General features: G+C 36.3%; 1 protein-coding gene across 5 annotated transcripts in view; it reads left to right on the forward strand.

The window, feature by feature from the left end:
- Nucleotides 1-15,826, forward strand: part of Adck5 (aarF domain containing kinase 5) — a 322,035-nt gene that overhangs the window by 31,422 nt on the left and 274,787 nt on the right. For all 5 annotated transcript variants that reach the window (XR_016547387.1, XM_090381279.1, XM_090381281.1 and 2 more), the window contains one exon: nucleotides 15,593-15,656. Coding sequence is in view for 4 of the 5 variants with exons in the window: in XM_090381279.1 (XP_090237405.1) it covers nucleotides 15,593-15,656 (64 nt within the window). In the remaining variant the exon portion in view is untranslated. The remainder of the gene's footprint in view (nucleotides 1-15,592; nucleotides 15,657-15,826) is intronic.

Genomic DNA, 15,826 nt, shown 5'->3' on the forward strand with positions numbered 1-15,826 from the left:
CAATAAGATTGAGTTTACTACCCATTTATAATGAATTGTGCTAGCAGAAAAGCCCAATAAACTGGAAACTGCAAATTGTTTTTATTGTTTTATGTTAGGGACCTCCAGAAATGTTCTTTAGTAAAATGTGAGCTCGTTTGAGGTGATAATAGGAAGCAGCAAAGGAAGTAAGCAAACCCTTAACCATAATTATGAGAGCTTCTTTGGACTCAGGGGAGGTACCCGTGGACTGGAGATGTGCAAATGTTACCCCAGTTCACAAAGGAGGATCAAAGGGCGACACAAGTAATTATAGACCTGTTAGTTTAACTTCTGTTCCAGGTAAATTAATGGAGGCACTGGTTAAAGAAGCACTGCAGGATCATCTAGACAAGACTTCAGTTATAGCTTGGCACAGCATGGTTTAGTTAAGGGAAAGTCTTGCCTGACCAATTTGATTGGATACTGTGATGTGGTCACAAAGGAACTGGATGCAGGGAATAACTTTGATATCATATATTTGGATCTTAGAAAGGCTTTTGAAACTGCTGCACATGGAAGACTGCTGAACAAATTGGAGCAGTGTGGCATTGGAGGCAAATTGCTGCTATGGATAAAAGGATGGTTGAGTGGAAGAAGACAGAGTGGTAATCAATGGACACTGCTCATCGTGGACTAATTTTATTAGTGGAGTCCCTCAGGGTTCAGTGTTGGGCCCATTGTTGTTTTCTGTATTTATAAATGATATTGATGATGGTATATCAAGCTTAATGTCCAAGTTTGCAGACGATACAAAGGTTGGCAGGGTTGTTAAGGACACTAATGACAGTATGCTGCTGCAACAGGATCTATAAAAGTTGAGCAGATGGGCTGAGAGGTGGCAAATGAAGTTTAACATTAACAAATGTAAAGTACTACATATGGGAAGCAGTAACCCCAGAGTAATGTAGCAAATCTGTGGTACTACACTGACAGTGGTAGAGAACGAAAAGGACCTGGGGGTAATTGTGCAGGCAGATATTAAGTTTTCTGAGCAGTGCAGACGGTCTGCAAGAGTAGCTCATGGTATCTTGTCAATGATGTACAGGAATTTTTGTAGCAGGGATAAGGAGGTGATTATCCCCTTGTATAAGGCAATGGTCAGGCCACACCTTGAGTACTGTATACAGGTATGGAGGCCTCATTTTAAGAAAGATGTAGAGCTGTTGGAACGAGTACAGAGAAGGGCAACCAACAAGATTAGTGAATGGAACAAAGGGATGCTCTTACAAATTAAGTTTTGCAAATTACAGTGTCTGGAGACTAGGCACCTGCGAGGTGATCTGATTGAGGTGTACAAAGCCTTGAATGGTTTGAGCATGCTCAATGCTGATGGGATTCTTCCTCTTGCTCAGAATAATCACCTGAGAGGGCATAAATTCAAATTGAGAAAAGACATGTAGGATAGATGTGCAGAAGTTTGCCTTTAGCCAGTGGGTAGTTGGTTGGTGGAACAGACTTCCATCTTTTGTTGTGGAAGTTGATAGCCTAAATAAATTTAAGGCTTAGCTGGACAGGTATTTGGAACCAACAGAGGGGTGAAATGGGAGCGTTTTTTTTCTTTTTTTTTTGGCTGATGCCGAATAAGCTTGCTTTCTTGCATCATATGCCTCTACTAATGCTAATAATGTGTTTCCACCTTAACCCTCTGAAGTTGTTTACAGACAATTTCATTTTGACCAGTCACAGTGCTGACTAAGAGGTGCAGTGGTACTAATAAATCTACCAAGAAAAGGAAAGAGATCAATTTGGATCAGAAAATAATAAGGATGAATGAAAAATGGTCAAACATTAACAAGTAGCGCACTGAATTTAATTTGTCAGTGTCAACAGTGAACACAATAATAAAGGACAAAGACAAAATACAATATAGTCAGTTTTTACAGTACAATATCATATGATTTTTTTCTTCCTTTTATGTTTTCTTTTCTTATGTGCCACTCAGGCTACTTCACTGCTGTCCCCAGATAAAGTTTTTAACTGAACTAATTAAAAATATATAAGTATTTTTCTAATATATAAAGAATATATAACTAATTAATTGAAAAACATATAACTATTTTTCTTCATTCTTGTGAGGATGAAGTAGAGATTTGCTATACACCGTTGGAAACAATGTAGTTTTGTAATTTTGGCATATCACAGATATAGTAGCAATATTTTATTAGTCATTCCCGAGTTATGTAAAACTCGATTTACGTAAAGAAGTCCTGGAATGTATCTCTTATGTATGTCGGGGACTTATTGTATTATATAAGGAGGAAGGGATTTATGTCAGCAGTGGGGAAGATGAATCAAAATTTGCAACATGTGTGACATACCTGATATCCTTCCTAATGAGATAGAACATGCATTAAAAAAAAATGAAGAATCAAAAAGCCCCGGGTGAAGATGAAGTTGGTGTGGAGTTGTTAAAATTGGAGGAAGAGACGTGACACAGAAACTGGCAAGACTCTTCACAAAATATATTTGGAAAGGCATGACCCCTAAGGAGTGGAATAATGCAATCATAGTTTTGCTGCATAAGAAAGGAGACAAATCAGAAATTGGAAATTGTAGATCAATTACAATCGAAACTCATTAATACAAAGTTGAAGGAACCTAAATTTTCAAGTTTTGTAATAATGAGGTTTGTAGTAACGGGTCCCCCAAAAGTGTCATAATTTTATCGATTTTTTTTTTTTTTTTAAATACTATATATCTAAGAATAATAATAAATAATAATATCAAAAATAAATGAAAAAAATAAATTAATCTAAATTAATAAAATAAAATACTAAAAATAAAATATAATAGAAACAAAAGCCTCGTATAACAATACAGTAATAGAAAAAACACATTTTTTAAAGAATTTATTTTTTTTTGTAAGACAAACTAAGAGAAAAGCAATTAACAGAAATGAAAACATTGTACAGGATACATTTTGATATACAGCCACTCCCCCACTTACGTAAGGGTTGCGTTCCGTGGAACTCTACGTAAGTTGGAATTTCCCTCACACTTGTGCAGCACTCGCAACTGTGCTTGCTGAATTGATTGAATCAAAAAAGAAATGTTTGACAAACATGAAAATAGAATTATTTATTGTATTTATTCAGTTTTTTATTCGATACACAGGAAAAATTAAAAAAAGCATGCAATTTAAAAAATTTCAAAATTATAAAATTACAAAAAAGGAGAGGAGACAGGTATAATGTCAGTAAGTTTTACCTCTCGAGCATCATTGCCAGAATTGACATCTTCAGCTGATAAGTACACCGCTGCAAAGGTTGAGGGGTGTGGAGAATTAGAAGGGGTCGGTTGCGGAATCTTTCGAAAGAACATGTTAATGGATGACTGGACGGTGGCTTTTTCTTTTCATCATAGATTTCTTTGTAGCAAGCAAGCATATCATTCACCCCTCTGTTAACTTTTAAGAATCATTTGCTGTCAGGATCCATCTTCTCAAACCTCGCTGTTGCTGATGCAATTTTACAAAATACCATTTCCATCTCTCTGGTGATGAAGCGTTTTGGCTCCTCATTTGGTTCATCTTGAACTTCGTCAGAATTTTCTTCTTCCTTCTCATCTTCCTCTGTTAACTCCTCCACGTCTTTAGCATCAACCTCCAACTGAAGTAGCTCTGCAACCTTTACAATCATATCTGTAACCTCTTCATATGATTCTTCTTTTCCAAATCCTTCGAAGCCTTTTATGTGCCGTGGGCATAATTTCTTCCATGCACCATTTAAACAACTTTTAATAATTTCTGCCCAGTCCTTATTAATGTTTAAGATGGCAGGGTAAATATTGTAAGACTTCTGAAAGTCTCTTAATGTAAAATTTTTCTCACTGTCTACTGCAGGCAATGCCTTAGCAAATGTTGTGCGTAAATAGTATGCTTTTAAATTTAAAATAACACTCTGATCCATAGGTTGGATGAGTGAAGTCATGTTTGGCAGTAAAAATATGACTCTCACATTCAAATTGAAATCATCTAGTTGCATAGGATGTCCACAGCATTTAAACCGATCCTCAAAGAAAGGTATTGTTATCCATGCTCTCTGGTTCGATCAGAAATGCACATGTAGACGGGCTTTAATGGTGCCCTAAATGCACAAGAATTTCCAGAATGGTACACAAGCAGTGGTTTTAATCTGTAATCTCCTGCTGCATTAGCCCCAAGCAAGAGCATGGCCCTATCTTTTGAAGCCTTGAAACCTGGCATTGTCTTTTCCTCTTTGACAATGTATGTTTGATCCGGCATTTTTTTTACAATACTGAGCAGTCTCGTCAACGTTAAAAATTTGGTCAGTTGAATAGTTGCCTTCATCAATAATTTTTTCCAGCACGTCACAAAATTTCTCTGCATCTTCAGAATCGGCACTGGCTACTTCACTGCATACTTTAACGTTGTGGAAACCAGTGTGATGCTTGAACCTATTAAACCAGTGGTTGCTTTCCATGAACTTGGCTTGTGGTTTGCCGTACTTATCCTTAATATCTTCATGAATATTTCTTGCTTTTGTTTCAGTGGTCATTAGACTCAGGGGCACTTGCTTCTGAATCTGATTTTTCATCCATATTTTTAATAGCTTTTCCATCTTCGGTATAGTACCTGAACACTGTTTCTTGATCACTGTTGATCTTAAGTACATTGATCCTTTGACATGTTCTTTTATACGCGCACTGCTATTTAAAATAGTATTCACTGTTGAAGCAGCGAGACCTAATTCCCTTGCACTAGATGACAAACTTTATCCTGCTTCATACTTCTTAATCATTTCATCTTCATTTCTAAATCAATTTTGTTTTGTTACCTAGCACTGCCAGCACTTTCACTTTCTGTTTATCCCTTTCCCTTCACCATTGTAATAAGTAAATAGGAATGAAGAGAAGATTCGGAAAATTTATTTTTTACACGATTGAAAATTTCAGTGAAGGGGAACACGTTTCACCATAATAACGTAAAAACCCACACAATTTTTGTTATTGGTATTATCGCAAATGCAATAAGATCGAGTTTACTACCTGTTTATAATTAGATGCACTAACAGAAAAGCCCAATAAACCAGAAAGTGCAAATTGTTTTTGTTTTTTGGTTGTGACCTCCAGAAACATGCTTTAGAAAAATATCACAAAGGCGTTCAAAATTGATTCATATAATGGAACATATGATAATGATGAAAGTGTAGTGCAATTTCCATTATAAAAATGACCTTTTAGAGAGATATAGTTTAGTTATAATAGCAAAAATTTCAACTTCCAAGGACTTGGAACAAATTACAAAAAAAAAAAAAAAAAAAAGCATTGTGTTATTGGGTTCACATTACGATATTTTCACAATCCCTCCATTTATCCCTACAGATGCAAAATACGTTTCCAAGATTTTTTTAAAGTTTGCACCGGCTGGCAAAAACTTACGTAAAGTCGACTTTCCATAAGTCAGGTATTACGTAAGTCGGAGAGTTCCTGTACGTGATATTTTAGTAACATCATATTAAAAAAAATTATAATCTTAATATAAAATGAGACATACAAACCATTAAGTTTTTAATAAATTAATGTAATTTAAAGAAAGAATCCAATGTTGCTTGCACAGTTTTTGTGCAAACAACATTATCAATGTTACTGCAGGCCAACACATTCTCTATTATGCTCAGTGCATTTTGGGCATCTTTTTTAGACTGCAGTGTGTTTTGCTTCTTCATTTTTGCTGTCGCTGGTAACAAAGACATTATTATTTTGACATGCTGTGGTAGCAGCTTCATCATCCACCTTCGCAAACTCTTCAAATTCACCAACAAAATCCATATGCTTCTTCAAATTCTTTCATTCCTCAATGCTGCTATTATATTCGTCTGATGGACCATGTTTTTCAATGTTATTTTCTCCAAAGCCACCTTTTCTGAAGCAGTTGATTATTACACTTGATGCAATACTGTCCCAAGCAATTACAAGACTACGGATAGCATCCAAGACATTCCAGTTTGGTTTCAAATTGTTCCCTCCTTCTGTGTTGCAGATCAAGTACTGTACCAAGCAGGTAGGCTCTATATGCTCTCTTGCGATTATAAATAATGACTTAATCCAATGGCTGCATAAAACTGGTGGTATTGGGAGGTAAAAACAACAGCTGTATATTTGTCAACTTAAGTGTCTTGGCAGAATGAGCTATACAACAATCTAGAATCATCAAAATGTTTCTTTTTTCCGAATCCATCCTTCTGTCCACTTTTGATAACCAAGACTGCAAAATTTTGGCCATAAGCCAAGCACTTCTATTGGCCTCATAATCAGAGGGAAGCTGGTTAATTTCTTTAAAACATCTTGGCCTGGAAACTTACCAATCACAAGTGGGCATAGTTTTGTACTGCCATCTGAATTGCAGTATAACAGAACAATGAGTCTTTGTTTACTTAATTTCCACCAAAGTTCTTCTCAAATAGCAAATGTTTTGTTTGCAGCAAATTATAAAATAAACCTGTGTCGTCAAGATTAATATCCTTTGCCTCATCTTTTTCAAAAAAACACCATACAGAACATAACCAGTCTCTAGCCATTTCTTTGTTGACTAATCTAGACTCACTGCAAACATTTCACGAAACCAAGTTATTCCTGTTTTTAAGTCTTTGGAGCCAGCCACTACTGCATTTGAAGGCACTAATTCCATGTTGCTGAGCTAGATAACCTTTTCTTGCAAAATCGGAGCCGATATTGGCAAATTAGATGCATGCATTTGTTGGTACCAATAAAAAAGTTTTGTTTCAAGCTTCTTGCATTTTGCACCATGAATTTGTTTCCTGTTTTTAATTTCTGCTCCAGTGTCACGCACTTTATTATTATTATCAGCCATATGGTGCAAGGAAGCCTGAGGCTTATGTTGCACCAGCCGAGAGAGAGAGAGAGAGAGAGAGAGAGAGAGAGAGAGAGAGAGAGAGAGAGAGAGAGAGAGTGTCAGAGGTAGAAAGGAATCACCAAGAAAGAGAAGAATGATGATATCCAGCTGAGGACCCTGGATATCATCATTCTTCTCTTTCTTGGTGACTCCTTTCTACCTCTCTCTCTCTCTCTCTCTCTCTCTCTCTCTCTCTCTCTCAGGGTAACTTGGAAATTTTTTTTTTGGCTGGTGCAGCATAAGCCTCAGGCTTCCTTGCACCATGTGACTGATAATAATAATAATAATAATAATAATAATAATAAAGTGCATGACACTGGAGCAGCAATTAAAAACAGCAAACAAATTCATGGTGCAAAACACGAGGAACTTGAAACAAAACTTTTTGACTGGTACCAACAAATGCATGCATCTAATTTGCCAATATCAGGTCTGATTTTGCAAGAAAAGGCAAATTATCTAGCTCAGCAACATGGAATTAGCAACTTCAAATGCAGCAGTAACTGGCTCCAAAGACTTAAAAACAGAAATAACTTGGTTTTGTGAAATGTTTGTGGTGAGTCTGGATTAGTCAACAAAGAAATGGCTACAGACTAATTGTGTTCTGTACAGTGTTTTTTTGAAAAGATGAGGCAAAGGATATTTTTAGTCTTTATTTATTTTATAATTTTCTGCAAACAAAACATTTGCTGTTTGAGAAGAATCTTGGTGGAAAATTAAGTAAACAAAAGTCATTGCTCTGTTATACTGCAATTCAGATGGCAGTACAAAACTATGCCCACTTGTGATTGGTAAGTTTCTTCAAGTTTTTTTTTTTTGGTTTTTCAGTATTGTAGATAAAGTAGGTAAAGGAATGTTGTATTCCTTTGTAATGTCTGTTTTACTTCCATCTTATTAGCCTTTTGTATAATTTTCAGTTTAATTTCCAGGCTTAATTCTGTCCATTTACATTTTGTCATCTAACACTGCTAGATAAGATTTAATATAAACAAATTTTAAATTAATTTAAAGACACAAAAAAGACATCAGCTCAGATAAAATGGCACAAAAAATAGATTACTGTATACTGTAGCAAAAGACTCAACTGGTGTAACTATTGCAACTGATCTTAATCCTGTGGAGAATGAGGGAGTATATGTAAACAACTTAGAAAAACTGTTTTTATTCTTTTCTTAATTTAACAGCTCATCCTTCTGGAAGATATTTTTCAGAGTGGACTTACATTGTAGATACCATAAACTGGTTTTGTTTACACAAAAGTAATTTCTAACAAGTCAGTGCCATCCTTTGGGAAATAGGAAACTGGATGTCCAGAGGCAGTAATAGGGTCAATATTTGGACAGCTGTGCCAAAATTTGTATTATAAATCTTGGCACAGCTTACAAAACATACAAAATAACAATATTTATTTCTCACAGGGTGGAAACTAATTTTGTAATACATATTAATCGATTTTGTAATAAACAAATATATTTACATAGAAAAGCCTATCCTTCCGCACGGATTGGTATGTGATTCAAATAAATGAGTACTTTGAATAAAACAAGTTTGTATTAATGAGATTTTACTGAAGCTTGTTGTCCCACATCTACAAGTTGTTCACAAGGGTCATCACTAACAGATTAGAAAGAATACTTGATGAGAATTAACCAAAAGAGCAAGCTCGCTTTAGGACAGAATTCTCAACTACAGATCACCTTCACGTAATATCACAGCTAATGGAGAAAGCAAATGAATATAAAACACCATTATGCCTGGCATTTGTGGATTATGAAAAGGCCTTTGACTCCATAGAGCATAAGGTAATGTTTCAGGTACTGGAAAGACAATGCGTAGACACCCCATACATTATGATTTTGAAGAAAATATATGAGAATGCTACCTCCTTTATTAGACTAGACAAAGACAGTAGCAAATTTAAAATTGAGAAAGGAGTCTGAGGCACGATACCTCCGAAGTTATTTACTGCTGCCCTTGAGGAAGCTTTCAGAAGATAGGACTGGTGACAGAAAGGAGTCAATGTGAATGAAGAGTACCTAAACCATTTTTTTTTTTATGTGAACCCCAAACATGAGAGGTGTTAGAACCTATAGTACTTAGTACCATGCTTGGGTTGGAAGTTGAGAAGATGAAAGAAGATATTTGCTGACATTGGACTTGAACTTCTGTAGATTGTAATTTTCAGGAAATACGTATGAAGGAAGGTTGTTCCAGAAAACGGCATTTGAATGAATAAATGAGGAAGATGAAAAGTTGGTTCTGTGGGTTTGAAGTTGGACAGTAAATGGATGTTGGTTGGTGGCGGCACGTGTTCGGACTGTTTTGAAAGAGAGAGCGGGAATTATAGAAGCCAATTCAGAAGAACAGTACCCATGGAAGTATCTGTAGAAGAGGCATGTAGCAGAAACAGTACGTCTATGAGAAAGCGAGTGGAGAGACTGTTAGAGATGAATCATTAATTAACCTAACTGCCCTCTTCTGAATGGAATCAAGAAGCCTGAGAGAGAGAGGTTTTGGGGGCACACCCCAGATGTGGGAACATTATTCCACGGCAGGGCGGATTTGCGATTTATACAGAGTGAGCAGCTGTTTGGAAGAAAAGTAATGCCGAGAGCGAAAGAGAAAACCAAGTTTTTTAGATGCAGAGGAAGCAATATTTGTAATGTGCTTGTGCCAAGAGAGATTAGAAGTCAGGGTAATCCCCAAAAGAGATATATCATTTTGCCTAGAAATCAGAGTTTCACTAAAGATAAGCATAGGAGCAGAAGAATCCTTTTTGCGAGATATAAGACAAGACTGAGTTTTAGAAGGGTTGAAATCAACTAAGTTGTCTTTGCCCCACTGGAGAATTACCTGAAGATCGGCATTTAAGGAATTGGTAGCAGATTTTCGAGAAGTTGAAGCTGATTGGGCAGGACAAGGTTTCTCAAAATGGAAAGTGGAATGCAATGTGCTATCATCGGCAAAACTATGGATAGGATTTCCAGTCAATGGAAGAAGGTCATTAATATACAAGAGGAAAAGAGTGGGGGAAAGAACTGAACCTTGGGGGACACCGGCATTAGTGGAGAAGTTAGAAGACAGAGAGCCATCTACCATCACCCTCAGTGAGCGATCAGAGAGAAAACTGGATAACCAATTACTAAAAACAGTTGGCAAACCATAAGATGGAAGCTTGTTAAGAAGACCTTTATACCAAACACGATTGAAAGCCTTTGAGATGTCAAGAGTAACTACTTGTGTTTCACCGAACCTTTCCATTGAATTAGTCCATAAATGGGTAACATAAGCCAGAATATTTCCAGTGGATCGACACTGACGGAATCCATACTGGTGATCGTTGATCAGACGGAAGGTTTCTAGGTAGTTTAAGAGTTGATGGTTAATTGATTTCTCCATTACTTTAGAAAGAGTAGAAGTAATTGCAATGGGATGATAATTGGATGGGAGGGATTTGTCACCCTTTTTAGGAACTGGTTGGATATGAGCAAATTTCCAAGCAGAAGGAAAAACACCTTTGGAATAAGAAAGGGAAAAAAGGCGGCAAAGAATAGGAGTAAGTTCGGGAGCACAGGTTTTGAGAACAAGTGGAGAAATACCATCAGGACCTGGAGCTTTCTTAGCATCAAGATTCATCAAAATCCTTCTGATATTCTTTTGATGGAAGACCACAGGAGGCATTGATTGGAGTGTGTTGGGAGTGGTGGGAGGTGTTTTATCAAGATCATTAATGTATGAGCTGGAAGAAAAATGGGATGCTAGCAGGTCAGCTTTATCCTTGGCTGAAGTGACAACAGAACCATCTGATTTGGACAGAGATGCGAGCAGAGATGGGCAAAAGTTGTGGCCGATAGCTTAGACTAGAGACCAGAATGCTCGGCTACCATTAGGGCAAGAAGCAAGTTTTCTACTCTTAGCCTGTTCAAACTCTAGTTTGGACTGATTAATAACTGCTTTACAATTGTTGCGAGCTTTGGTGCAGGCAGAAAATGAAACTGAAGAATTAGAAACAAGCCTTGAAACAGTAATTCGAACAAGGAAAAGAAGAAAAGAAGTCTTGCAGGTCATCCTATTTTGCATTCTTGTAATGCCAAACAACCCGAGGTTGGGAATAGCCATGAGATAAAGGCTCCATTGTAGAAGAGACAATCACCAATTTGTGATCTGAAATGCCTAAAGGACCACTCCGACACTTCGATAGTGCACTTAAAAGTGTTGTTTGTGAGAAAAAGATCAGGCGTATTGACTGTATGATTAGGATTGTCCGGTATTCTTGTAGGTAAATGAACAATCTGTGCTAGGTCATTAGTAATTGCAAAAGGCTCAGCATCTCGACCTGCTGGGTCGGTGTGACTAGAAAACGGAAGCCAGCTGGAGTTGTGAACATTAAAATCACCAAGGAAAATTACCTCACTGTTAGGAAAGTTGGACTGGAGAAAGTCAAGTTGCAAAGAGAGGAAGTCAAAGAGCTCCAAGTGATTAGTGGAGTTGGGAGAATGGTAGAAACAACAGATGAATTTGACACAATGAGGTAGAGAGATTTTAAGCCAGAGAAGATCAAAGAGAGGAGATTCCAAATTGCCAAGTCTCTGACAGGGAATATCAAAACGGACATATGCACAAGTACCACATTTGAGGCGAAAGGAATCATACAGCGAATAATTTGGGCATCTGAGATGAGCAGTAGTTGAATCAACCGATAACTGTGATTCTGTCAGAAAAAGTACATGGGTTTGGCAGACTGCAAGCGGAAATGGACATCATTGAGATTAGAATTGAGACCACGTATATTTGTGAAATGAATTAGGAAGTGTTTTTTTTTTTTTTTTTTTTTTTTTTACAACTTGCAGATGATATTGTGATCATAAGCCACAATCCCGAGGAATTAGAGGAAACCTTAATCAGTTATGCAGAGTTGGTAAGGATTTCTGACTAAAGATGAATGTAATGATGAACAAGCATGCCACAGAAAGGGATATAATCTTTGAAGTAGTAAATATTGAAAATGTGGATTCATATACTTATCTTGGTCAAGTCATTAGCTTTAACAATGTTAAATGGCTGGAAGTCAAGAGAATAATAAATTTTGGATGGATAGCACTCAGGAAATATAGTCACATACTGAGGAGCAATATCCCAATTTGTCTGAAACGTAAAGTAATGAACCAGTGCATATGCCCCACCATGACTTATGGAAGTGAAACTTGGGCACTCACAAAAAAATGGAGGAGAAGCTGAAAACTACACACTGAACAAAGGAATGAATTATATTAGGAATGAGACTGTTGGATAAGAAGAGAAACATGAATTAGGCAGAAATCACGAGAAAAGGACATTCTTATCAAAACTAAAGAACTGAAATGGACTTGGGCAGGACACTTAGCTCGAAGGCATGATGACAGATGGACTAAGAAAATAACAGAATAGTACCCAAGAGGAGCTAAAAGAAAACCTCGTGAAAGAGGTTTTCTTTTAGAGGAGGGTTTTCTTTTAGCTCCTCTAAAAGGCTCCTTTTAGAGGAGCTAAAAGAAAACAGATGAAATTTAAGAGTTTGTGGGTATAAATGGATGGCCATTGCACAAAACAAAATGAACTGGAAAGTTGTTGGAGATGCCTTCATCCTGCAGTGGATTGAAAATCGCTGATGTTAAGTGGTTTGTTTGTTGTTGTTTTTTTGTTTGGTAGTTGTTGGCGCATCGGCTTCTGTGGCCATAGTGCACCTCCCAAGGTTTTTGCAGTACTTTGATCCAAGCCCGAGGCGGGAATCGAACCCGCGACCTTTGGGTTGCCAGGCAGGCACTTTACCCACCTGGCTAGCCCGGTCGGCTGATGTTAAGTGGAGCAGGGTAATGATTTGCATCCAGGATGTACCAGAGATGATCTGGAGTATATTCATTTTCTTAGTGCAAGTAGTTTGTAGATGCTTTATGTGCTCTTGGAAATTTGGTTTCTTATCAAAAATTAGCTCTAGCAGGCGAAATGCTGTTCATGATTAGAAGAGGATGATTGGCCAAGTATAACTCGGGATCTGGACATATTTTGTGTTTGTTTCAGAAATGTGTGGTTGTAGCTTTGTGGTTTGATAGTCTATATCCATTCTTTGCCATCGATTGTTCAATATTATTTATTGATATTTGTATATGCCTCTCTGTATAGTTCATATTTTGGAAATTACAGGATATGTTATGAATGTCAGCATAGAGATATGATACCATGATATTTGGGATGCTGTTTGTGATATGGTTTATTTGTATTGCAAATGAAGTGGATGCTAGGGGTAGATCTTGTCTTACTAATCTGATTAGATACTATGAGTTACAAATGGACTAGATACAAAAAATAATTTTGACATCATATGTTTAGATTTTGAGTAAAGCATTTGACACTGTTCCACATGAAAGACTGCTGCACAAATGGAAACATGGTGGTGCTAATGGTAAGGTATAGTTGAGTATCAGAGACAGAGAATGGTTATTAATGGATCCTCCTCTTGGAGTAATGTTATTAACAAAGTCCCTCAGAGTTCAGGGTTGGGGACTTAATGTTTTCAGTATTTCTTAACAATATTGATGAAAGCATATCGGCTTCAAGTCTAAGTTTGTAGATAGTACAAAGGTTGCAGAATGACAAGAATCAAAGCATACTACTGAAATAAATCCTAGAGAAATTAAGCAGATGAACTGAAAAGCAGCAATTGTGGCTTAACTTTGAAAAATGCAAGGTACTTCATATGAGGTAACAGGAACCTCCAAATAACATAACGATTGGGTGGTACCACACTCAAGTTGGTGGAGAACAAAAAAAGACCTAAGAGTAATTGCACAATCTGACATGAATTTCTCTGAGCAATGATGACTGGCTGCTAGTTTAGCTGATGTGGTTCTGCCAATGATATATACTGGAATTTTTTACCTGCAAGGACAAGGTGATTATCTCATTGTTTAAGGTAATGCTTATGCTGCATTTTGAGTGCTGTATGCAGATCCAGAAGCCTCATTTTAAGAAGGATGTGGTTCTTTTAGAATGGGTGAGAAAAAAGTAACACAAGATAAGATTACTTTTACCAAGAAGACTTCAGTCTCCAAATTGCAGCAATTGAAAACTAAGCACCTGCAAGGAGACCTGATTGATGCGTTTAAGGCTTATGGATTGACTAAACTAAATGTTGATGGAACCTTAATTTTTCTTAGACAACACACCTTAGACTCCCAACATAGCTTCTCATGGGGAACCAATCAAAAACTTTATTAAAATCTAGATATATAATATTGATATACTGTTTCAAGTATCAAAATGTTTTATGACTTCATCGTAGTAGGGAGGAAGATATTCCTTTCATTAACCCATGCAGTGATCCCTTTAGGATTTTATTGTTTTCAGGATTTTTCTATATTGTATTGAAATATTCCTGAATTGTTTCTGAATGTGTTGAAATATCTCTTCCCTTGCAATCTTGTAGTATTGTAGAACTGCTCAAAAACAACTGTAATAGCCTGAAGATATCATGTAGACCTCTCTTTGTGGCCTCTTATCATTGGGGCTAACCAAGAAAAAACACCAGAGAACAAGTAACTGCAAACAGTGTATTGTTATCTCTGTGCACAGTCCTAACAAAACTATCCTTTATAAAAACTATCCTAGCTGAAAGTCTACTATTGCTGCACTTATGAAACTGTTATTAAATGCCAGCTCTAAAAGAGAAGAACCAATGTAAATCTTGGCTGGATTTTTCTTGCAAAACCACAGAAGTTGGTAAAGGCACGAGCTTACAAATACATATCCAACATCCTTCAATGAAAGATGGATACTATAGTGGAGGTTATATGTCTTAATATATATACAAATATGTATCCTCTGCTTTTTTTTCAAGCAAATAGTGCAGCGGTTCTCAACCAGGGGGAGATTTTAGGGTTTCAGGGGAGGAATTGGGACCACAGATCGACAGACTAAAACTGTTGGAATATTGATCTTTCTACAGATTGTACGTAATCTACAGGACATCACACTTTATTGGAAAAAGATAAATATTTCACTTTTTTTATCTGTGGAAATAATCCATTTATAGTTATATTTGACTTTTTCTTTTTTTTTTTATGCACAGATTTTGGAGCCTTTTGATTCAGACAATCTTGGAAAGGGGGAGAATGACATTCTGACATATGGTGAAAAGGGTGCATGGGCAAAAAAGGTTGAGAACCACTGAAATAGTGTATATCCTCACCTTCTGATTGATTACTATTAGTGTGGTTTTTTTCACTTTTGCATTCCGTATACCCTCTCCTTTTTTTATAACTGCACTACTATTGCACAGTAGAAATTATAATTTCACTGCAGAATTCATTTGTTGAATTGATATGCACTTATTTTTGTCTGTAAATATTTGTATAAGCATACCAACATTGATGTATTATACCTACTGTAATCTGATATTGCAGTATCCCACTAATTTTTTAAGTAAACTGCATATAAACACTTCTGATTTATGAACCATCACAATTATAATAATGAAATTTCTCTCATATAAAAAAAAGTGGTAGTATAAATAGTTTTGCATTTTTAGATTAGGACATTTCTTTGGTTTAATTATTTTTACTATCTGAATAAGTTTTGATTTCTTCTCTTTTGAAATAATAATAATGGTCTAATAATAAATAATAAAATAATGATTCGAGTATTAAGCTTAACACTTCGTTTCAGGTCTTTGCGAATTGGTATCACTATATCTCTCGATTACTGGTGGCATCTTTATGGGCTGAGTGAGGTAGATTTTTCTTTATATTTTCCTAATAAAAAATATATTTATTGTAATTGCATTTATTGTACCATAAAAACTCACTAATTTAGGCTTCCCTATAATTTCAGACCTACTATAATTTCGATGCCTTCTTTTTTGTGTGTATTTTATATATGCAGAACGGAGATTTTCCTAAA

The sequence above is a fragment of the Mastigoproctus giganteus genome, chromosome 9 (assembly GCF_048544385.1).
Source record: "Mastigoproctus giganteus isolate SK-2022 chromosome 9, ASM4854438v1, whole genome shotgun sequence".
Classification (NCBI taxonomy): Eukaryota; Metazoa; Arthropoda; class Arachnida; order Uropygi; family Thelyphonidae; genus Mastigoproctus; species Mastigoproctus giganteus.